At 42.3% G+C, this 23,995-nt stretch overlaps 1 protein-coding gene across 2 annotated transcripts; it reads right to left on the bottom strand.

The window, feature by feature from the left end:
- Positions 1–19,096, bottom strand: PSPH (phosphoserine phosphatase). Of its 2 annotated transcripts, XM_063298649.1 has the most exons (7): positions 18,928–19,096; positions 13,175–13,306; positions 8,912–9,067; positions 6,281–6,415; positions 4,053–4,198; positions 1,549–1,697; positions 1–192 (listed from the first exon to the last, which is right to left on the bottom strand). In XM_063298649.1, exons 2-7 carry the CDS (start codon positions 13,252–13,254, stop codon positions 82–84), a joined length of 777 nt encoding a protein of 258 aa, XP_063154719.1. In that variant the 5' UTR covers positions 13,255–13,306; positions 18,928–19,096; the 3' UTR covers positions 1–81. The 2 variants fall into 2 exon arrangements, with proteins under 2 accessions (XP_063154719.1, XP_063154728.1); XM_063298658.1 differs by lacking the exon at positions 13,175–13,306.
- Between the last annotated feature and the right edge of the window lie 4,899 nt (positions 19,097–23,995).

The raw sequence follows: 23,995 nt of genomic DNA, 5'->3' as shown, positions 1-23,995 counted from the left end.
TTTGCAAATAACAATATGTGTAATTGCATAATTATAAATCTACCTACAATAAGTGTTAATAAAATAAGCCTAGTTAATAATTTATCGTTCTTCCAGTTCTTTCAGCAGCTCGTCAAAATGAGTGATGTACCACTTTGATTTTTCCTTTACTTGTTTCCGTACAACGTTGCCTCCGAAGCCGATGAAACAGTCCTGGGCAAAGAGAAACAGACAAGCTGGGGCTTATTCTTCCTCCCCACAAAAGTCCATCTCAGAGTTCACAAGTCATGGACCAAACGGAAGGGTGTCCTCACCCACTGGTAGCAACCTGAACTAAGGCTATGGAAAAAGCAGCATTTCTGAACTGCAAGACGGAATGTTTTTTTCAGTTTTACCAGCTGTCCCTAGGCCTGAAGGGTTAGATAATTTGGGAATACGGATGTCTCAGAGAACGAAGCTATCTATCAGGCACATTCCTCAACACTTGCAGAATTCCTGCCTTTCTGTCTTGGTGCTTCCTCTGGTTAGACATTGTAGGAGGAGAGCTGTGTTAGTCTATGGTGGCCAAAAGCAAGAAGGAGTTAGTTCCGACTAACCGATTTTATTAAAGCGAATGCCTTTTAACAAAATGTGTTGGTCAGAAAAGGTGCTACCAAGCTCCTTTTGGTTTTTTTGCCTTTCAGTATCTTTCTTCCTTAGTTGCCCTGCACCAGCGCTCTGTGATGAAGTGCCAGTGCTAAAAATCCTTTGGAGGGAGTGATTCTGAAATAACCTCTTTCAGCCAGCCTAGCACTGTCTCTTTCCTACCCAGGAGCCATGCACTGCCCTCCTTTATTCTGTCGTCCACATGATCTGATAAAGGAGAGAGATTTGCTTCTGAATGTGGTCACGCAGGCTAGCGGCCATGATCTGCACGAGGATTTTGCTTCTGAATGCCAAGTCTAAATGCTCTGACTGCCTCCCTGACCTATTCATTCTGATTTGCTTCCCCTCCCCTGGAAGATATAAAAAGCAATAATTAACAGTGAGTGATAATCATTAACCAGGAAAGAAGATCATGCCTGGTTCCTTATGGAGAGCTAGGTACGGGAGATGAATTTTTTAAAAGGGTCCCCGTTTTCATCTGTGTATGCTTTGGGGGTTCATGACCTCTGAGATTGCGAACTGTGTGTAGATTTTGCACTGTAATAGGTAAATTAAGTTGCTTTTGAAATGCTGAGGTTTGGAAAGCACAAGTGAATCTCTCTGGGGGGAGAGGGCTGGAAGGAAGACAGATGACTCGGTCTTTTGGCTGGAGGCTAGACTAGGCAGCTTTTCTATAGTATATGCCAGGCAAATCTGCTGGCTTCTGTAGACCAAGCGGGTTTATTGGATTTAAACGGGGGGCCAAGAAAGCTCCCCAGCTGACTTTTGGTCAGTCTTGTTCTCTGACACACACTTAGCCTATCCCAACCTCATAGGGTTGCTATGGGAATAAAATCAGGGAAACTCAGCACAGATTACCCTAGACTAATGGAAGGAAGGGTGAAAAATGAAATTGCAGTTGGAACGTCCATCTTTGATACTCACTGCGGGAGGACAGGCTTCCATGTCTGTTGCTCCATCTCCAATCATAACCACTTTCTTAAACTGAAACTGTTCTTTCAAGTAACTGATGACTTGTCCTTTGCCACCTGACTCAGCCGTTGGCTGCGTCTCATCAAAACCAGCATATTCTCCTAAATAAACCACACAAAGGGAGACCCATGACTGGCTATCCCAAACTGCCAGGGAGAATTTCAAGGATGTTAGAAGTCTGAGAAAGGGAGAAAAATGTCCTTAGAGAATGAGGGCCGTCGCGATTGTTGGAATCCCAATACAAAAGGTTTCAAGCCTGGGAAATACGTTCTCTGGTGTAGAAATCTACCTTATTTTTATTTACTTGTTGGATTTATATCCTGCCTTCTCCTTCAGGGGATCAAGGTAGTGTACATAGCACCACAACATGTGAGGTAAACTGGGCTGAGAGAGAATGACTGGCTCAAAGTCACCCAGGAAGCTTCTGGAGTTGAAGGTCTAGAGCTGTTGTCTCCCCAGTGCCATGCTGACATCTTAACCATTATGCCATTCTGATTCTGATCTACCTGTCTTAATAATCCTAGTGCATGAATCTGGCGCTCTATGTCCTTTTGCTCTGAGATGAAACCAGTGTTTCTACATGTTCAGGAGCTCAGATGTCTACTGTTAGCTCATCAGTTCCAAAACTAATCCTGAAATTAAAAACAGGTCCCAAACACTTTAGCTTCTGATTCCATCATTTGAGGCCTTTGGGAAATTACTGTTCCCCACTTTCCCTCTCCTTACAGCCTCCCCTCCCTTTTCTACATAGAACAAGGGTCAGAGAAGCCAGCGGAAGAATTCCGATCTTCCACATTTGCTTATACTTCTCCCTCTGGCAATAGAGTGATTCTTCTAAAGCCAAGTACCACACGCTTGAGTGACCCTGTTTATTTCAGTGTTCCAGATAAGCTGAGCCTGGCTGGAAATCTGTAATATCAGTGGGATATCACTAGCAGGATATCTTAACCTTGAAGTTGTGTGTTTTATTAGCTGGTGGATAAGAGACCCTGCTGATCTCTCTATAAATGTGCTGACCTCAGCAACTCCACCCCTTGCTCCTTCCATGTGCCAAAGCAAAGTTTAAATCTTAACCCTTGGAAGGAGCTGCTCCTTTTGCATAATCTGGGCAACTGATGTTTCATAACTAGAAGGCTGGTTGGGTTTAATTCTTTAAACAGGGATACACTAAGGGTTACTGTCTAAGGGTTTCACCTCAACTTGTTTTCCCAGCTGAGTGTCAATTCAAGCAACAAATGGGGCTATGACAAAAAAACGAATCAAAATGGTCCAGAGGGGAACAGGTTTGGAAAGCTCCTTCTACAAGAACAGGCTAAAATCACTGTGATTTAGGGGGGAAAAAGATTTTAGTAAGGGTCTCAGTAGTTCACAAATTATTATCTATAATGGTAGAACAGAACCACAAAGTCTATATGCCACTGAATCCTAGTTTATGGAAAGTAAACAGATGAAGATACAAACAGCCAGGGACCTGTTGCCTTCATGCTAAGCTTGTGGCTTGTTGGCTTCTTTGGAAAGCAGGAAGTTGGACTAGATCAGTCTTCCCCTTCCTTAGTCCTCCAGACTACAATTCCCAGAATTCTCAGCCACATGGTCAGGTTAGGCATAGCTAGACTAATGGATGTTTAGCTCTGCTTATATTCTAAAAAGTAAATGGAGCCCATAACTGCCAATCCAGAAACTTGAGAAGCTTAAGTGTCCTGAGGAACTAAAAGCTCTCAGATGTTTATAACCCCCAAGGTCCTTTTTCCAGATGGTTCAACAAACTAGTTTTACAGTATACTCTATTCACCTTTGTTAAATGTGTAATGTGAGAAGCCACTAGAAGATCTGTAAGAAATGCACAAACCTTGGTGTATGAATTGGCAATGAGACTGTCAGCTGGCTTGTTAAGGCCCTCTGTGCATAGAAAAGGCCCTTTGTGCATAGAGTGCACAGGCATTAATTTGAATTATGTGTGAGAAAGGAGTAGCCATTTTCTTCATGCACAGATGAAAATGGAGTGATCTGCCAGCGAGGAAGTGGTAAAATGTGGGTATGACACACATTTTGGGTTCTGAACCTGGATTGCCTTCTCGGGTATGCCAGAAGATAATGCAGCTCTCAGTCTGAAACAGGTTCCCACTTCTAATCTACATTTACAGTTTGGAAGTTTATTAATTTCCAATGGAAATGTATCATCTGGTTATAAAGTACTGTATTAGGATGCTATTATTCTCCTGAGTTCCAAAGCAAGGAAGTTCTAGTACGGAAGTCATCAAGAAAGCATTTCTGCTCATGAGAAGCAATACAGTGTAGTGGTTAACATCCTGGAGTAGGAGTGGGGGGACCCAGATTCTAGTTCATCCTCAGTTTTGGAAGTCCCCTGGGTAACTTTGGATATAATCATTATTTTTGGTCCCTATGGAAGTCAACAACCTTATCAGTTCTGAGTTCAATCATATGGAAAATCTTACCATTAAAGTAGAACTTCAATCTGTTGGCAAAGACATTCGCTGTTGGAATGTTTAGCTGCAAGGCAACATGTTCGACAATGCTCTGAAATCCTCCAGAGATTAAGAAGACTTGGACACCTCGCTGGTGGAGCCGGTTGACAAGTTCTCTTTATGGAAAAAAATAGAGGTCATAAGGTCAGGGGAAAGGAACAAATACATTCAAACAGGTTATTTTGTTTGCTATATGCATTATCAGAAATAAGAGTTCCTCATAGATCTTCCTCCAGAATAACCTTCCCTAACCTAATGCCCTTTGTATAAATTGTATTTCAAACTTGCATAATTCCCAGCCAGCATGACAAAAGATTGTACTTAGTTGTGAATTGTGAAATTGAAAACTAAGACATCTGGAGTGTATGAAATTTACAAGATGTCTTATGGCAGCTTACGTCCAGCCGTGGCTTCCTGCTGTTGTTCGTGTATCAATGCAGAAAGCCAGACAAATGCTGTGTGCTAGTTCACTCATACAGAGCATAGCTTAGTTCCTCCTAGGAAAATGTTCTCATAGGAGGAGGGAGGGATGTTGGTAGATCAGAGGTGGAGTTTTAAAACAACAGAGAGAACTTGGGAAGGAGAACTGGAGGGAGAGCTAAAATGGAGGAGGTGTAATGATTGGCACAACCTAAGATGAACCTAGACAGGGGTGGCTGCTGAAGATGGGTGATTTAATAAAGACCAATGTTGGCTCGTGATCTGAGATGGACTGAATGGTTTTGATCTATATCAGGACTGTTAATTCAATAAAGGGTCAGGACAAGACTCTCAGAAGTAGAGCATGGCATAATCCGGGAGAAAAGCACTGAAGATAAGGGACCAGCATGAGATGGAATCTACCTGGTGCAAAGATCTCTAGGGGAGCCAGAAAACCAAGATGGGAGAGACCAAGTTTTACTATCCAGACATGGAGTAAAGGCCAGTTTGAAAGAGGAAACCCTTTTCTCAATTTTATATACAGGGAGTATTGGTTAGTTTATTTATTTATTAAATAAATAAAGACTGTCCCACTCACTCTAGGTGGAGTACATCAATTTAAAAAAAGTAGAAAAATAAATTAAATGCAAACCCAATATAAGAAAACATGATCAACACATAGCCAAGACTGGGCATAGCAAATGCTCACTTTCACAACAGAACTGGCTAATCTACCATCTTGGTCCAGTACATGGGAAAAAAGCAATGTCTTCACAGCTCTGTGAATGGATAAGGATCAAAGCTGTCCACACCTCAGTGGGAGCTTGTTCCAAAGGACAGGTGCAGCAACAGAGAAGGCATGTCTTCTAGGTCCCATTAGATGACACTGCTTCAAACAAAGGACTTGGAGCATGTTCACCTTGTTTGTACTTATGAGACTGTCAGATATATCAAGAGATAGGTGGTCCTGAAAACAACACAACCCTGTCCTATGTAGGGCTATATAGATGATAACTAACATTTTGAATCACACCCAGAAGCTTCTCAGGAGCCAGTGCAACTCACAGAGTAGTGGTGTTACATGGGCATATCAACATGCACCTATTACTGCCTGCACTGCTGCACCCTTGTCCAGTTGCAGTGTCAGGATAGTTTTCAAAGGTAGTCATTTGTAGAGTACACTGTGGAAATCCAACCGGGAGGTGACTAAGGCAGGAGTGACCGTGAGCAGGGCCTCCTAGAAACAGGGGCAATTCATGCACAAGATGCAGTCATGCAAAGGCCCTCCTGGCCATTGCTGTCACCTGTTCCTCAAGCAGGAGCTGTGAGTACAGGAGGAACCCAAATCGTTCACCAGCTCTGACTCAGGGAATGCTGTTACATCAAAAATGGAAAACTCCAGATCAGAATCCAAATTCCACATTATAGTTTGAAAACAAGCAGCTACAGCAAAGTTCGGCTGCAGTCTTGAGTACAGGAAAAAGTAGTTTTATTGCAATGGCTTTTAATCTCAAGTGGCAATGGGCGTGAGAAAGGAGGGGAGCAGATATGACCTTGCCTGAATTCAAAAGCAGATTGCATGCTTCGATGGGTTGTCTTAATAAATGGTAAACAACACAAAAAGAATACAACTCAAAGGTCCAAGTCCCAGTCCAGTGTTGTTGTACTGGGTTTTTCATAAAATTCTGGGAACACACAGGAAGTCCCTGTGACAACCTCCATGAGAAAAATATGCTTCAGGAATCCTGCATAACACAACTATTCCTAATGTATCTTACCTTATTCCTGGCGTTAACTGGGGTGGATGCTCTGATATTAATTTCTGCACTTGTTCATAGGAAGGTCGTATGAGGCCTAGCCGTGCAGTTAAAGCTGCCTTGAACGTTACTGAACCTCCCATAGCTCTGCGAGTCCTAAAATGAGATTCAGAGAAATTTGTATAAGGCTTTTAAGGAGAGCAGAAGAACCCCCTGAGGTGCTCCAATACACAAACCTGATAAACTAAAATAATACATTGTGGAAACCCACTAAAAATTCACTCTGTGATCTAATATTATAAGATAATAAGGGCTCCCTATTTTATCAAATCATACTGTCTAGGGCAGTCTGCTTCCCATAGTGGTCAAATACATGCTTCTGGAAACCATAAAGAGGACTACTGACTACTGACTTTTTCAAGCTGCTTTTCAAAGCTGGGACCTGGTGTTCACTAATGCTAAGTTGTTGTTGTTTTTCTGGGCCAAATAACACTTTGGACAAACCCTCTGTGCATGTTGCCTCAGTCCCAATCACCTGCAGCTGCTATTTCAGTGTTAAAAACTTCTCATTTTCATTGCAAACACAGAATGAATGGCATTTCTAGTTTGGTCCTTATGTGGTTTTTAAAGGAAATGAAACACATTCATGGAGGAGGAGGATGCTAAATGAACCTGTCATTTAAGAGGCTCAGAGGAAATTTACATGTAAGAATCTTGTAGGGATGAGGAGAGTTCATATAGAAACAAAGTGTTTTGCTTCCCTTTACGTCCTGTTTGTCACTTTCCAGCCACTCACTGTTGAAAAGGAGAATGCTGGACTACACCACTTTGTCTATAGACTATCTGTATCTTAGGTTCTTATGGTTATGCAGCGTAATTGTGTCTAAATACCTGGGAAATGCCCTGTGTTCTTGTACCACAACTGTGTTAAATACTTTCTCAACTACACCCAATGCAGGCTGGCATTTCTCTTTTATTATTTAAAAGAATTACAGGAACTTGCATGGCTGGTTTAACCAGAAGTAGCAAAAGGACAGTGGAAAAATACACAAGTACCAGAGGCAATAACAGCTGTGCAGCTGTGGCCAGCAACTACTTTGAACAGGCATGAAGGATGACCAGCCAGAAGAGCTTCACATCCACTGTCAATTCACACTGTGTTCTGGCTTGGGCAACCAGAGGATCCAACAGAATCTCTCAGAGTTTAGGCTTGGTCCTGGAGATGCCAGATGTTGACCTTTCGTTTACAACATAGCTGTTCTAAAAGTTTATCATTGATGCATAGCCCTGGTTTCTAAACTGTACTGTACAGTAAAATTATGCCAGAGATACTCAAAGATCCAGTGTCCCAGTCCAACATGTCATTATGGAAGTAACTCATCTTACAGGAGGCTTACTTGAATCTCTCAAGATAGCAACTATAGTATCCCAAAAACCTCAAATTCACACAGATACTGAATGCTGTACTTAAGGCATCAGGTGTAAAGGCCTTGGACTGGTAATGAAACTGTACAAGCACTTTTTTTTAATCACAGAGCTACATCAATTGTCTTTTCACCTTTGCACATACAGACTCTGTGATAATTTTCTCTGCAATACTTAGGGAAATGCCAGAGTGAGCAAAAGCATAGGCAAAATTTGGACTCACACAGCACCCTTTATAAGTCAAATTGAAGCGAAGCAAAAGACAGAGCCTGCCACATTGCTAAAGGCCTTAAGGTATTAGAGACAAAGGTTAGCAGGGTTCTAGTTGTGCCATGTAGCACCTTTCCAATCTGCTCAGTGAGATAGTAGGTGAACTCAAAAGGCATCAATACATTTAAAGCAGTGTTTAATCCAGGAAAAGGGAAGCAAGCTGCCTTAATTTTCCTGCCTTCCATCAAGGAGACTTGAGTGCCTATCATTTGTTTTAAAGTTGAGTGCCAAACTGGTTTCTCAGGCTAGAAATAGTCCTGATATGCATATGCTTGTTAGATGCTTGCTGACAATTCTCTGCTCAAGAAGCCTCATTAGAGGATTCAGGACATGAGCTGACCAAACATGATAAAACTAAGCAGCTCTCATCCAGGACCTTAGATGGGCAACCATGAGCCCCAAACATTAAACCTATATATTTAATATATTTAATAAAATTTAAACTAAATTAAAATACATGGATTATAGCCTCTATAAACAGATGTTCACTAGGCAGTTTTTTTAGACTCCTGCAAGATTTACCCAAACTGTTCTGATACCCTCCACAGTAGAGCATCAGATGCTGGATAGCTGAAGAGGCTCCATTCCTACAAGGATGCATTAAGGCAAGGCAACTAATGCTGTCACCTCATGGTGATGACACAGGCTTGCACATTTTTATAAAAATGTCCTTAAAAATGGCTCATCTTAACACATTCTTATTAGCTCCTTTGCCATATACCTCTATTGTGGCTCATGATCATCTGAAAGTAAGTGCTCATGTGTGGAGGGGAACAGCCAATTATCTTTCAGTTGATAAGAGCTTCCCAGTTAGTTGCCATCACATACAGCCCAGTGGCTTTGGACTTCTCAGATTCAGGCCAAAGATATTGCTGAACACCCAGATGTTTGGGAGAACAAATCTCCACACCTGCTCTTTCTTCTCAGGAGAATCAAGCAAGCCATGACTATACTTACATTTCTGCCACTGCATCTCCAACACCACAGAATTTTGCCAGTTCGTCAATGCCCTCTTCTCTAATGACCGTGCTGTCCACATCAAAGCAAACAGCGTCAGCATTGAGGAAGATTTCCTTCACTTCCATGACAGAAGACATCCTTTTGGGGACCTTTCTGTTATGTGAAAGAAAGATCAAGTCATTCTGGAGGTCGCCTGCCTGTACCCTGAGTTGGGCCATCTTAGAAGCAGGTCTGTGGCTGAAAGCCCTCTGTTGAGAGGGGGCAGCGAATGCCGCAACTCCTTTTTGAGCAGAAAAGGGAGTGGAGGAGGAGGGTAGAGGAAGCTGCTGATTTGCTGGCTTCAGGGGCAGCAGAGAAATGGGCAGACAGTCAAGGTTGGCCCCCCTGCTGAGTTAACCATTCCTAAAGCTCCTCACTGAAACAGTCCATCTGAGATATGGCACACACAGAACTTACTAAAGAGAAGGATTTTTCCTCCAGGAATGGCCATCTATCTTGCTCTTTGCTATAAAAAAAAATTCCACAAAATCAATGTTACCTCTTGAATAAAAATAATCACCTTCGGTGATGGTTTTAATTGAAATATCTCCTTCATATATACAGCCTTGCTCCCTCTCAAGGGCACCATCAATTGGTACTCAGAGTTCTTGACATAAATACAATGGAACACTAAAAAAATCCATCTTAAATTGCACTGAAGAGAAAGGAAATAATCATTGTTGATATCCCAGGGAATGAAAACAAAGTCTTAAAGTTTAAACCAAAGGACAAGAGGAAAGTGAAAAAGGAGGTGTTAAAGGGTATAATTTCAGGGAAGGGGAAGAACCAGCACCCTGAGGAAAAAACAAGGGTTTTTCTTCAGTGACTGGGATGGGACATTACTATATATAGTGATAGTAAATAACTGGATCAAGATTGGATCCATGGGGGAAAGTCCTGAAGATGCACTCAGTCACAAGAATGGGAACTATACAAGATCCCCGTGGAGGATTTTCTGTCTCACACCTCTGAAGTTTTTGGATCTACTCTGCAAGGCCCAGATATTTAGTGAGTTGAATTGTAGTGAAGAATTCTGATAGCCATTGGATGGGAGCAAATGATGCAGAAAAATCTAACTTTTTGCTGTCATCATCCAGACTTTTGCAGCCTATATATGCTAGCTCTACTTCTTACAAAAATTGATGTGGACTTCAGAATAATTGGCTCAATGGGCCCACCCAGATAGCTAGTTTAATGTGCTTTCCTCCAGTATGTGAAGTGGCACAAAGTATAAATTCATTCTGTCCCCTTAGCTAATCTCCCATAGATGTAGTGAGAGTTTCCTAGGTGAAAAGAAAGTGAGAGCTTTTCATCAGACAAGTTGGTTTAAGAAAAAAAAAGTAGATGAAAAAAATGACTCATTTTGGCATTATCTGTTGGTTTTATTGTTGGATGAAGAAGGGACACTAAGCCTCCAAATATGCAAATTGGGACCTTTCATATAGTGAATGAGTGACTTGTATTGTCTCCTAAGTGTGAAAAATTGCCCTGCCCTCTTTCCCACAAATATGTTCTATTAATTTTTTTCTACATGCTTCTTAAGACTCTGTGCTGGCTGAGGCAACCACAGATGCCTGATCATTCCTACTGGCCAGGCCAAAGTGGCAATGGAAAGAGATGTTGGCAACTGGAGGGGAAGGCTCCTGTCTGCAGCAGCTGCAAGCAGCCAGTAGGAGCTGGATAGATCCTGGACCCTGCCATGCCATCACTGTTAATTGCCATTGATGTGCCACATATTGTGCACATAGCAGGGCTTATCAGGAGAAGATGGGGAACACCACTTTCACATCAGATCAGATCAAAGCAAAGTTAGATGGCCTCATGGATGGGCTAGGGTTGAGAAGAAGGCTGCATCATCAGGACGGGTCATTAAACAACAGTTAGCGAAGCATCTTCCAACCAGTTAGTGGGATATGAGGAAGTGCCCAAACTTAGCTTGTACCTTAGAATATTTTAGAGGTTTCCATTGCCTTTCGTTTCATGACACCCTGGCATAACAACATTTTACAATATAAACATAGACTAGCTTTTATACCAGTAATGGTGATGGCTAAACATGAAGAATCCTACAAACTTCACTCTGACATAGAGAAGACACATACTATAGATCCCAGAACTTCCTGGTAGGATGTGATTATTAATTAAAGCTGTCTGCTTTAAGCTTGTGGTTTGGATGTGGTCAGAATATGAGAAGAGGCAATTATGCTAACAGGACAGGCTCTAGGAACATGCTAAGAAAACAGAGCTTCACATTGGCTCAGTAGTAGCCTTGACTTGCTGATGGCTTCCAAACTGCCTGTTTGTTCTAAGCCAGAGAAGGCAGAAGAGAGAGCTTTGACTCTGGGGCAGGTTGGAACACCGTGCAACATGACGCATTGTTGCACAATGCCATGAAAAAGGCACGTGCTCACAGCTTTGGAGTACATCCAGCTGTTTTTTTCCAGGCACAATGAAAGGATAAACATCCAACCAGAATTCAACCTCATGTCACTTGGCCAATTTTGACTGGGACATCCTGCCAGGCTGCACCAAGTTGCCTGCGTCACCATGTCTCAGAATCATGATGTAATACCTGCTGATCAAGGCTGGATTGCAACAAGGCCATTTTGTGATAAAGGAAAATATGTGTTTGCCATGCAATGGCATTTTACTGGCCCACACTGGTAGTTGGGGAGAAGCTTTATAAACATAAATCTGATCATTCTTGGAAAAAATGAGCCACTTAGGGAAACTAGTCAAATTCTTTTCAGCTGAAATTATTATATTTTTTAAAATGAAAATTCTAGTAAGAATAAACAAAGGGTAGGCGACCTTTTAAGACCACAGATTTTTTTAAACTGCTGAAATTTTGAGAGATCACTAGATTTGACATCCTCATTTGAAATCTCTCAAACTTCATGTAAGTACACGAAATCTAACAAGATCTGACAATCGTATAAGATTGTGACTATCTTTAATTTTCTTTAAAGTTGGAGTTCTGAAGATGCTGTCTAGGGGAGTTATGGGTATCTTGGCACTCAAAAGTGCCATCTTTCAAAAACCTGGCATAAACAGGTAGGACCTCCCCCTCTTTGTTTTCTTTTTTCTTTTTTCAGGATTTCTGTGAGGTACTGAATGCTGACCTAAAAAGTGAACATGGCTATTTGTCAGCTCCTTTTTTTCTAACCACAATTATACAGAAATTTCAAAACAGCTTACCACTAAAATGCAGCAGTAGGTGGTTTGCTGTAGAAAACAAGCTCTGATTCCAGTTTTGGGCAGCCAATCAAGATGGCATTTCATGGGCTGTACCAAAGCCTCATGGGATTGGTGTATGTCCTCTGGACTGTCCACCTATGCCATAAATCTGAGATGGGCAACTTGCTGATGCCTGGTGGCCACTTTTTTTTTCAGCTCCAGAGAGCTGCAGTGGGTAAAAGAAATGACAAAAAGAGCTCTGTAGCAATCCATTCCATTTTAGTTTAGCATGCTCCTGAAAAGACAGTCTTTGCTCCAATAGTGTTTCCAGACATGGTAAACATACTTCTTGGATGTTGACAGAGGCCCAAGCCAATGTTCCCCACCAGATGGGCTAACTTTGGACATTAGAGGCTTTTCAGACCCTCTAAGGAAGGGAGCGCTTTTAGATCACAGCTGGCTATGAAAGAGGGAGGAATGGCAAACAGATATGCCAGAACGCCTAGTCCAACTGCACCTGAAGATGGGAAATTTAGTTTCCCAAGGGTGCCCAAGAATGAGACTTTGTGGAAATCTGAAACATGACATGCTGACTTGCTGTTGTTGCTGTGTGAGCAGCTGATGTGGGAAATTGGGAGTACTTAATGATCTCTCCAGAGGGATAGGTTTTGGAGCTGGATCCCCTCTTTAATTGGTTGGGAGGCTGTTAACCCTTTTATAGGTGTATGAGCCTAGCAGATACATAACGCATCTATTCTTATCAGTTCCCTGCAGGAAACTGATAGGAAATTGCAGGGATTTATTGGGTGGTTCAAGACTGATGTCCAGCAGCACCATCTTGGTTGGCCTCTCCAGTATCCCAAAAAGGGGTTTCAGAGGCTGCATACCTACCTCTGGCGTAAGCCATGGTCTATGCACATTGTCAGAGGGACATCATACAATGAAACCAAGAGAGCAAGCTTTAGGAAATGAAGAGTGTCTTTCCTCACCACTTAGGAGGAATGCTTGGGGCTACTTTGCTTTTGCATATCCACCCTCTCTTACATGATTGAGCTCATGGCGGCACGCAGTGGGGTTTCCAGGCAGGCTCCCCTCCAGGCTTGGGTCAGGCCTCTTCGGATCATCTCCTAGTCAGGGATAAGATCTTGCACCGCAGAGGCTGGGACTTTAAGAAATCTAAAAGCAAAGTCCTCCTCATTTTAGAAACGTACACTTTTTTGGAAAGCTAATGCAGATGATGTTGTTTTCCTATGAACTGACTGCTGTATACAGAAAAACGTATGCAAATGCAGCCCTTTGTTCTTGGGCTTGTTTGCCTACAGGAAATATGCAAATAGCTATTTACAGGTCTTGATCTTGATCTCTGGAAAAACTCCCACTTCTCTGCTTCTGAGATTTTGTCACAATTTAAATGGATCTTCACAGCCTTAAGCACTCCAAATGTAGTTCATGTTGTTTATTATGTCTGAAAATATTTTCAAGATAAAACTAGTGAAATAAGCCAAGTGTCTCATAACAGAATTGCGATCTTACAAATTTACATGGAGTTAGTAGCACTGCACTCACACGGGCTTCTCTCTGCATTGGCATTTAGGGGACTGGAGTGTAAGGCCCATAAAACCAATGCAACAAGTTCACACTAGCTAAAAAGAAAAAGAAAATCTTCCAACAATTTGACATGCAGAACTCTTCTCAGAAGTCAGTCTCACCAAGTTCTGTGGGATTTAGGGAGATTTCAGACGAAGCTTTTATTATAATTGCCCTGCCTCATTCATAGAATTTTCAGAAGAGATCCAGATGTTATTACCCCCATTCATAACTTTCCCATAGGTTTTCTCCATTTCTTCTATCATTTTTCTCGTCAGAAAACAAACAAACAAACAAACAACAGCTAAAGAGGGAAAGAGAAGAGAGCTGCAGGATATTTTTGATTAGTGGTGTTCAGAGTCCTTGAATTAGAAGCTCTTAAATTTAGGTAAATATGCAAGGGGACTGCAACTGTGGGCTCCAACCACACCCATATCTGAAGGGATAAATCCCAAGTCATGTGCATGGCACTGCAGCCTTAGGGTCAAAGTATACTTTAATGTTTGAGTGCCTTTAAGGAGTACATATGTTTTAAATTGTAGAGTTTGTCACTCTTCCTTTCACGGCAAGCTTCAAAGGTGGCAGGAAAGGGCAATGCTTTCGTTTAAGGCTCCTTCAAGTGACTACTATTTGAAAAATAATAAGCAGTTATATAACGTAACACATAGCTTGGAGTTTTGTTACAAAGAATGACTAACAGCTGTGTTCATAAAATATGCAAAGTCATGGTCTGCTTGATTACTGTTTTCCAAATAAACTATAATTGGCTTATGTGCAATAAGCTAAGCTATATATCAGAGCAGATAAACCACTAACCCTAACCAAATACTACTTCACAACCATGTCCTAAAGCTACCGGGAATTGAGTAAAGCTTCAGTTTTGCTGCTTCACTGGAGCTGCAAAAACAAGCAACCCTGGACAACTTCCTTGAATGGTGAACTAGTTTTGGTTTAGGGCTACCCAGGTGATGCTCAGTTGATTCTTTTCATTTATTCTTTTATCTGGTACAGCATTTTACAAATATTTGCAGACTATGATTTAAGGAAACTAAAACAATGAACTACCACCCTGATGGGGGAGGGGTCCTCTGATTTTCTTGTATCTTTTGTTCTTTAAATGTTGAGCCTGAAGACATGGACTGTCTAATTATTAATCACTTTGCGTAAGCGGTTCTGGATGTCTTTTTGGCTGTAGATACAGATATCAATGCTCTAAATAAATGAATAAATTATAGCATGGAAGGGATCATTGCCAAAGTAATAAAAATAGGCATGTGATTTAGTTAGCATTTTTATCCACTTCTATTGGAAGTCAGCTCTCAGAACAGAAGAACCGACTCTGTGACTGCTGAAGACCCTATCCAGCAGGCTGGAACATTGTGGGTGTGACAAGCAGCTGTTTTGGCATTGGGCAACAGAGAGAAGGTGGAGTGACTTGGATAACTGACTACAGCCTCAGCAATAGGAAATGGAAAAATTTCTTTGCTATGGTGCTAGTGCTAAAGTTCAAGGGCAACCAGAATAAAAAATGGCATCAAGCTGAAAATGAAGTAAGTTTAAAGGATCAGTGATAACCTGACTCTGGCGCTAGAAGCATAAAGATTGCTTCACAGTGTTCAGTTCATATGCGATGGAAATGCCGTTCTTCTTTGAAAAGTGGACTTTGTGTGACATCAGGAAAGCATTTCTCTCTCTCCTCATGGAAGAGAGGTCCCCCTCTCTCTTTCAGATTTGGAACAGCAGTCCAGCGAGGTGGCTTCACTGTTTTCCAGCTATTGCTGGGAATGAAAGAAGACAAGGCAACCACAGGACGAAAATCCAACAGACACAGAAGCAAGGAGCAGGTCAAGAATATGATATATCCAGAAAAGAACAGTTGGAGAATAGAGGCAGCAAGAGAAAAATGCAGCAGCGTCACCAGATCTTGGCTTTAGACAGCCAGACCCAAATAATCCCTACTCAGAAATAAGTCCCACTAATTCAATGGGGCTTTAAGCTTCATTGGGACAATTCAGTAATGATACTCAGATGGTGGGATTCTCTTGCAACATGAGCACCTTCTTTATTGTCTTTTCAATGACAAAATATTATATTATTATATTAAACAATATATTACTATTATCAATATTATTATCATATATTAACATTTAATATTATGCCTTTTAAATTGCCTTTGGTTGCCAATGGTTTAATTTGGGGGTGTATTGTTTTTATTTGAACATTTCTAATCTTGTTTGTGCCACTTTGAGGGAATGCAATAGAGCAGGATGTAAATCAGTATGAATACATGAGGATATATTACAGTTTTTCATGCATCCCTTTGTCATCTCAATCTCCTCCCTGTGTTTTCTCCCCAGCAGTAAAAATTTTAATGGTGAGCTTCATGGGAGAAAAGGCTATTTTTATATATTTAGGCTGTACTAAAAAATACTGTCCTCAGTACTCTGATGGATGTTCTACTTTATGAGTTGTTATAGCTATAATAGGCATTGAAAGACCTTTTGTATTTCTACAATTGCATTTAATCCCATTTGAACTGAAGCACACATGACTTGGTTGCTTCTATTCATGCTTTCTTAACTGATTCTCCCTACCCTTCCTCTATTTCCACTTAAGTCTAAAATTAAGAGGGAGTAAACATGCAGGCTTTTTTCCTCTTGCTCCGTTTCTCATGGTGATGGGGAATTAATATTTGCTTTCCCCCTTTGGAACTGAAAAAAATAAAAATAAAAATAAAGACCCTGTGGGCAGCAGTGGAGCAACAAAAGGCAGTAGAAATTGCTGTCAGGATCTACCAATGCCTAATGCAAGAATTCGAAGCGGCCTCCTCTTCAAAGTATCTTATGACTCTGGAATCAAGAGTCACACAGAATTATGTATAAAGCTGGCCATGGCTTGTTGAACAAAGCATAGTAAAACTAATAATCATGTGAATGTGAACACTGGTGGGATATGTAAACCCACCAATATTCTTTATGGAACCTGCTAGTATGCCATCTTCCTTGCTTGGTTCTTGCTTTGAGCCTTCTATCATTTGCGCTTTGCCTATTTCAGCACACAATAGGTTGACCTTTAGTAACAGTTACTTCCTGGAGATGCCATTGGCAAGACCCCATATCTGAACAGAAGGGAACTGGGCCATGCCAAGAAGAGACAAAGGCCTTGTTGCTGCGCCCCTGCTCAGGGACTTCAAGCATCGTAGCCTGAGAAAATGTGCAACCCTCCACTTATCTGCTTGCTTTTTGCCCACCTCGGCTGATAATAGGCAAGTAACAGGTGAGTCTAGAATATCTTTTTAGGGAGAGAGTCCTGGCTTTGAGAGAAATGGCTGGGAGAACTCGCCTAAACAGGCCAGCCCTAGATCTTAAAGATTAAACAAACAAACAAACAACAACAAAAAACTGTTGACAATGGTGAATCATCCTTTTTAAAGCAAGGAACTTGAACCAGCAGTTTCAAAAATCTGTTTTGTTTTTATTTTATGCAAAGCAGTTCACCCTAATCACCAATAAGAAAAATAAAGTTGGGTTAATATGTTTTTTAAAAAATTTAAAGCAGCAATTTTAAGCAGCATTTTTGTCAATATTATTTTTTTATAGATCTGCGGCTATTTCGCGTCAGCTTTCTTGAGAATTTTTAGAATTCTTTGCCTATAGGCGAAGTACGAATAATGAAAATAATAAAATAAAAAATATCAGCAGCACTAATCTCATTAAGTACATCAGTGACGACAGCACATTTTTAAGGATCCCAGTTTCCTCTGCATTGGAATCCAATTCCTCCTTTCTTCTACCTTTAAAAAATAGACACGAAATGTGGAAATATAATGGGATTCCATCAGGGACTGGGAGCATCATCTGTGGAATCTGCTACCTGGAGCAATAAACAGCTTCGGTATTTGTTAAAAAGAAAAGCTCCCAGTTTCTTGGCCTGGTGGGGGGACGTCCCAACTGACAGGCAAGCAGACTCTCTCTATAAAGACAGTGAATTGCAAGAGCTTTGGAGGGTCTCAGGAATCAGTATATGTGAATTCCATGCCCCGTCTGTGACTCCTAGGTTATTTGGAATTTTTCTTTTGTACTCTTGCTGAACTGTTCTTCGGCTCAGGACACTGGCCTCTATACTGGAAATGCTGCAGAAGGCAAACAGCAGTGGGAATTTTGCTTGATACAAATGCTGCAATCCTAAATAAAGTTACATTACAGTTTTACACTAAACCCAAGGGGTTTCTATGTACAGAACTGATTGCAGAACTGCAGCCCAGATAAACTGAAGGCCATTTACATAACGGGATCTGAAAGGTTGTGCTTTTCTTTCTTTTTTCTTTTTTTAAAGACTTCCTTTCATTTGCACATTGTTTTGGTTCCTTTCAGATAACCACACTCAATACTTTGTTTAGTAAAAACGAAGGTATGTTTTCTAACTCCACAGAATCGGGCATTATTTTCGCCTGGCAAAACAAATCATTTCTTCAACATCAGAATATGCAACATTGGCTTAAGTTGCTTTTCAAAATGAAAACATTGCTTTAAAAATAGAAGCTTGAAATGCTTTCAAAATGGTGGTCAAATTGTTTATAAATAGGCCTATTGGGGGTGATTACCAATGAGAGCAAAATGGAACCCCCAAGTTCAGCAGCGGATCTGCCTAAGCACCCAGTGTGAACCAGACGGCACTTTCATACCCTGTGCCTCGGCTTCCTTGAAGGATCTGACTGGCCACTGTGGAAAGCCGGCTGCTGGACTAGACGGTCTGTCTTACCTGGAGGGTAATCCAGCAGGGCTCTTCATAAGAAGTGGTGCAGCCAGCAATCCTTGACAGATTTACTTGAAACTAATTTCCACTGAAGCAAGTGTTGATGATTGGATGCAGCCTGTCCTGTATTTTTAAAAACCTTTTAATGGAGGGAAAGGAGCCTCAGAACGATGCGTGCTATCTGGTATACAAACAGAGCAACCTTCTGCTCCGGACTGAGATGCTGATGCTTTCCCTCTTTGGGATTGCATCATTCATTCATTGTGCATTACAAAAAGGCCTATCACCTCTTCCAGCACCACTGCAAAAACAGTATCAACCAGCAGAGGGGTCTGGAAGGCAATTCTCTGCGTTAGCTGTCAGTTTGAAGAAGCCACAAAATCTGAGGGGAAAAAAAAGAAGAAAAGAAAGGAAATCGAAATACACTCCCTGAATTTAAACTCCCAGCAACTTACAGTATGGTCGTGTCTGTTGCAATTTTGGACGTCAGTGCCAGCTACCTCCTGACTGTGTAGACGAGAGAAGGATCAGAGAAGTCCTTCAGTCACATAGATGCAAAAGCACCAAATGAACTGGAAGCCAGCCACATTTTCTGAACAGCCCTCTTAATTCTGCTGAGCAAGCAATGGCCCTCCTTTCTAAAAAAAAAAATGCTACTTACATGAAAGCAAAGGGCTCAGGTTGTTTACAGCAAGGCTTAGGAAAGAAACGTGTAATTTTGCACTTCGGGGGGGGAGGAGCCCTTCAAACCCAGCCTTGAAAGTTTCCCGATTGGTCCAGGAGAAGCCGGCAGAGAGAAAGTGGGTGGAGAAAGAGGCAGAAAGTTGTCTTGATTTGAACAAGTCACCTTGAACTTGCCAAGTCTGTAGGAGTCAGATTAAGGGATAGGGAGCCGAGCCAAAGGCCTGGCATGGAAAGCAACCTGAAGAAGGAAAGCGAAGGGGTGAAAAGCTACTGGCTGCAGAAGATGAGAGGAACTGGCAGGAACGCTGAAAGAAAAGAGCTCCTAGCGTGGTGCAGTTTTGAAGCAGGCAAGAAAGTGCAAGCTGTTTCTCCAAAGAGATGCACAGATATAAAATCGTGGCACAAATTTTGTTTGCAGCACTTCAGCTTTCAGTCTTTTCCTTTCGATGAACTCTCTTTGCATGATTTTGCCTGCCATGAAACTCCAGTGCCTTATAAATTCTGGAATATATTCTGAAGAAAAGTTGGTTAGCGCTGAGCCCTGGCTAAGCCTGCTGGGCTCTCCTGGACTGCTTTCATGAACGTGGAAGCGAGCGTACACTTTCAAACCTCCCCACAGTCCTCTGCAACTCAATAGTTAGTGAACAAACTGTCTTTCAGGGAAGTTTGTCTTTCCTGCTCATGAAAAAGATCATTGGTAAGCTTCCAAGGTATTCCCAAATCGATCAAAATGCAGCTTAAAAATCATAGCTCCCTGTTTCAGTTTGAGGTAGCAACAGGAGTTATATTAAGAGACAATATTATACAGTCATATAATACGAAGGGAAAGCTTAGTTTAACAGAGTCATGGAGCTGAAAGAGGCCAAAACATTCTCCACTCAGCCCCTTGTTTGGAGGCAGGATCTTACCCAACATCCCACCCACACTCTCTATCTATCCATCTCTTGAGCCTTTCCAAAGGAGGTTTTAGCACAGCAAAAGTCACACCTCTCAAGCAATTTCTGCATCCCACATCTGACAGAAACCATTCACAATTATTTCAGCAGGAGAGATGGGTTCTTGTTTTGTTTTAGCATACTGTGTGAACCTTGCCTGTTTGATGTTTAAGGTTCAATGTCTTGTTCAAAACCAGAAAATGGGTTAATTCAGTAACCAGATTGTGTCTTACAAATTACATAGCCAATATAGGTATCAGTCCATCTGCATTAATTTTTCAAATATATGAGCACATTTAAAAAAATCACAACTTTGCTGTGTACATCAGCCTCTCCTGTCTGCAAAAGTTCTTGCATGAGACCTTTCAAAATCAAGTATGTATGCTGTTCATACCCTACACTTTAGGGTATGAAAATAATTTTTCATTTTTTTTAAAATAATAGGACTCAGTCCTATTATTTATTATCCCTCAGTCCTGGAGGGGTTCATGAAAGCAGCATTGCACAAGCCCCCCCCCCCCTTTGTAATGTGTTGTGACACTGCTTGTACAGTAGTGGGCTTGTGGTCCAGCTATGGGCTAGACACTGCTTGTGGAGTGCAATTCTGCTTTCATCATTTTCAAGAAAACAAGATCTTGCAGACATTCATAGTAAGATATCTGAAATTACACCGCACAAAGTCATTTAATTTAAGATATATGTGATCTCAGTGGGACTTTCTGGGCAAAGAAAAAACCCCAGTAATGAGGTGAGATTAATCCTCTGTTGATCATACAATATGATACTGTAAATGGGTGATTGCAATTATAAGCAATTTCATTGTAGTATATTCCTGTGCTGAAGGAATAATGTTATTCCAAGGCAATAAAATAGCACTTAAATTGTATAGCTGCTTTTACTCAAAGGGGTGCTCTCACTGAATGGGACCTTTTGGCTTCCTAGCAGTGTACTGGCATGTTTAGATAAAGATGTCCAAATGCAGAATTGCCAGGACATCAGCACTGGAAATTTGGAAGGCAACAGAAATTTGTCACCATGGCAAACATGGAAGCAAGGGGGAGGGGGGTGGGCGTATGCTGCAATTTATTCACAAAAATAATAGGGAGAAGGGATATATTTAAGGGTCGAGCTAAGGGGTGAGATGAAGCAGTCACTCATGAGCTGGCAAGTTGGCTGATAGCTTTCTGTGTATAGAAAGGGCAAATGTTGTTCTCTACAAACTGCACCCAATAAATACATAAACACTTCCATGCATGTAGGAAACTTATATCTGAATAGTTCTAAAAATCCTGTACAAAACTGACAATTTTTTAGGTCACTGGAGAAAGGGGCTTCTGAGTACCTCTTACATCTGAAATACTAGGGGGAATACTTGTGCATGTACATCCATACATCCATGTGCTAACTTATACATATACATATACCTTTATACATAAACATATCTGCAGACAAGCCAGTACAGTAGCAGGGTGGAGATAATCTTGTCATTTTCATTTTCCTGATATGAAGTTTCCTTCTACCAATCCTACTCGGTATTGCTAATTTCCCACTGCTAATGGCAGATGGAAACCAGCCATCTTAATCAGATTTACCTGGAGGAAGGGAGAAGCAATGTAGCTTCCTTCTTAATTCCACCGGTTTTGATGCAGATCACTGGTTTCACATTCCATTAGAGTTGCTGGGGATGGGGGAGGGAGCTCTAATGCAGATTGCCAGTTTCTTTCTGCACTGCTGATCCAAGTGATCTGTTGGGTAGCAGGGAGAATGGAGTAGGGTCTGCACAAGCTTCTCTTAAAGGCTCAGTTACAAAGACCAGTTGAAAGTTGATAAAGCTGATCTGGGCATTATCTATGAATTATACTGTTTAGGGTAAATAGTTATATTTAGTGGATTACCCTCTATGTCAGTGAAATCTTGACAGGACTGTCAAATATACTGTACGTTACCCAATTATACATATATTTTAACAGATCCATTTACAGAGATGCATGTTATCGCTATAACTATGGTTAGGTAAAGAGCACGTCCATAAAACACTATTTCCATTCCTTAATTCCTCAAAAGCAGTCTGAAGCAAACCTACCAACTGAATTCACTCCTGGTGTCATGAGTAAGGATGGCGAGCAGGGGGCTCCCATCCAGACTGTTAAGCGCATGCGTAGCACTGAGGAATTAGGTAGCCATTCAAAGAGACACAGATCGGGACCGCCTTAACCTTTGGGGTTTATATGGCTGGGTTTTTCCCACGCTTCTTCAGTTTGTTAGGATTCCTGTTATGTACAAGCAATAAAACATTAGAGACCAGTTCCTTGTCTCAGTGTGTTTCCTGGCAGTTAGGACACCTGGGATGCTGAGATCATAATGAACCAATCCGCGTTCTCCCTCTGGCTGACCAGTAGAAGCTTACAAAAAAGCAAGTGAACAAGTATTCCAAGCTAACACTAGTTGCTAGTCCTAAAGCAACAACAAAAATCCCACAACCAACAGGAAATGTAATAAATGGCTACTGCCCCTCCATGCCTTTTTCCAATACATGCTTTATGCATTTTTTTTTTGGAGCGTTTGGAGTGTTGGTAACACGATGAAGCTGCCTGGCTAACAAATCCTAATTCCTCTTGGATTAAAAACTCCACTGAGAGTTGTGACAGAGACATGATGTCATGTCATCAGTTTTGCATCCAAGCATTTTTCTCAACACTGTTCAGGACTGGAATGGTGACTGATAACAGAGAAGAAGATGTGGTAAGTTCTGAACAAAATGCTTACTTTTTAGGTTAGTGGTACTGTGTCATGACCTCGTTGCAAGGCACAAAGAGCCTCACAACGTAGATCATGATCATCAAGGAATAGAGGAAGAAGATAATTAAAACAGGGATTAAAACAAGCACCCAAAGCACCCACACCCATGGACCCATATGCAGCTGAAAAGAAGGACATCGGGTGAGCAGAGATAAGCCGCACCTGGTGCCCTGGAGGACACACCAGAATCGAGAAGACAAGAGAAGACACCGGGAGAACGCCCAGGCAGCAATCAAGGGTCCCATCAAGAGGGATTGGGACAATAGAGGGTGGAGGAGCCCGGGGTCATACAATGGGGTATAAAATGGGCACCTCCACACCACACCCCCCATTCCCGTTTTTCGTTCTGTCAGCCATCATTCCAATAAACCAGAAATCCTTAATACCCATTAAGTGAGTCTGTGTCTTATTGCGAAGCGAGACTGACCCTGACATAAAAACGGGAACCCCCAAAAAATTTTTTACCTAGCACCTATCCAACAAGCTTGTGAGGGACCCAGCTAGGTATGGAAACCCACGGAGCGAGGCAGCGTAACCCTTCGGCACCCGGCGACGAAGCCCCGCTCCCCTCGGGTGGGATGTGGCTGAGGTCCAGGTGGGGTAACGCCCCGGTAAGTATGGGATCCAGCTCAGGGGAAGTGGAGGGGGAGGGAACCACCCCGGCGCCCCGGAGCCCGCGGGCCACCGGGGGCGAGATGAGGGGACCCTCTCCAGGCTCGCAGGCAACCCCGGAGGAAGAGCGAGACGAACCGCCACCCAGGGCGCACGGAGCTGAGGGAGCGCCTGGCACCCCGGAGGGACCAAGGGAAGGTCCGTCCTCCGCGACGGCCAACGGCGAGGGCGAGCAGAATGGCGAGCGCACCAGCGGGAGTCCGCAGACGGCGGCAAGGCTCGACGCGCTGGAGGAAGGGGTGCAGGCGATACGGCTGCTACAACAGCTGACGGCAGCACAGGGACCCCGCGGCGGCGGCAGCGCGGAGGCACCCCCGAATGAGAGACGGCGGGGCAAGCGCGGCGGAGGCGATGGCGGAGCCCGGCCCAAGGAGCCCACCCGACGACCGGAGGCGCACCTGGACGAGAGACGGAGCGGATACCCAGCAGACGG

Source organism: Candoia aspera, chromosome 1, assembly GCF_035149785.1.
Source record: "Candoia aspera isolate rCanAsp1 chromosome 1, rCanAsp1.hap2, whole genome shotgun sequence".
Taxonomy (NCBI): Eukaryota; Metazoa; Chordata; class Lepidosauria; order Squamata; family Boidae; genus Candoia; species Candoia aspera.
Note: the sequence above shows the minus strand (reverse complement) of the source record. Positions and strands in the feature narration are given on the sequence as shown.

Excerpts from the sequence above, each read along its gene's own strand:
- PSPH (XM_063298649.1), bottom strand. The coding sequence starts at position 13,254 with ATGATCCGAAGAGGCCTGACCCAAGCCTGGAGGGGAGCCTGCCTGGAA. Across the intron at positions 1,698-4,052 it reads ATTGAAGTTCTACTTTAATG|GAGAATATGCTGGTTTTGAT; the intron begins GTAAGATTTTCC and ends TGGTTTATTTAG. Across the intron at positions 193-1,548 it reads TGGAAGCCTGTCCTCCCGCA|GACTGTTTCATCGGCTTCGG; the intron begins GTGAGTATCAAA and ends CTCTTTGCCCAG.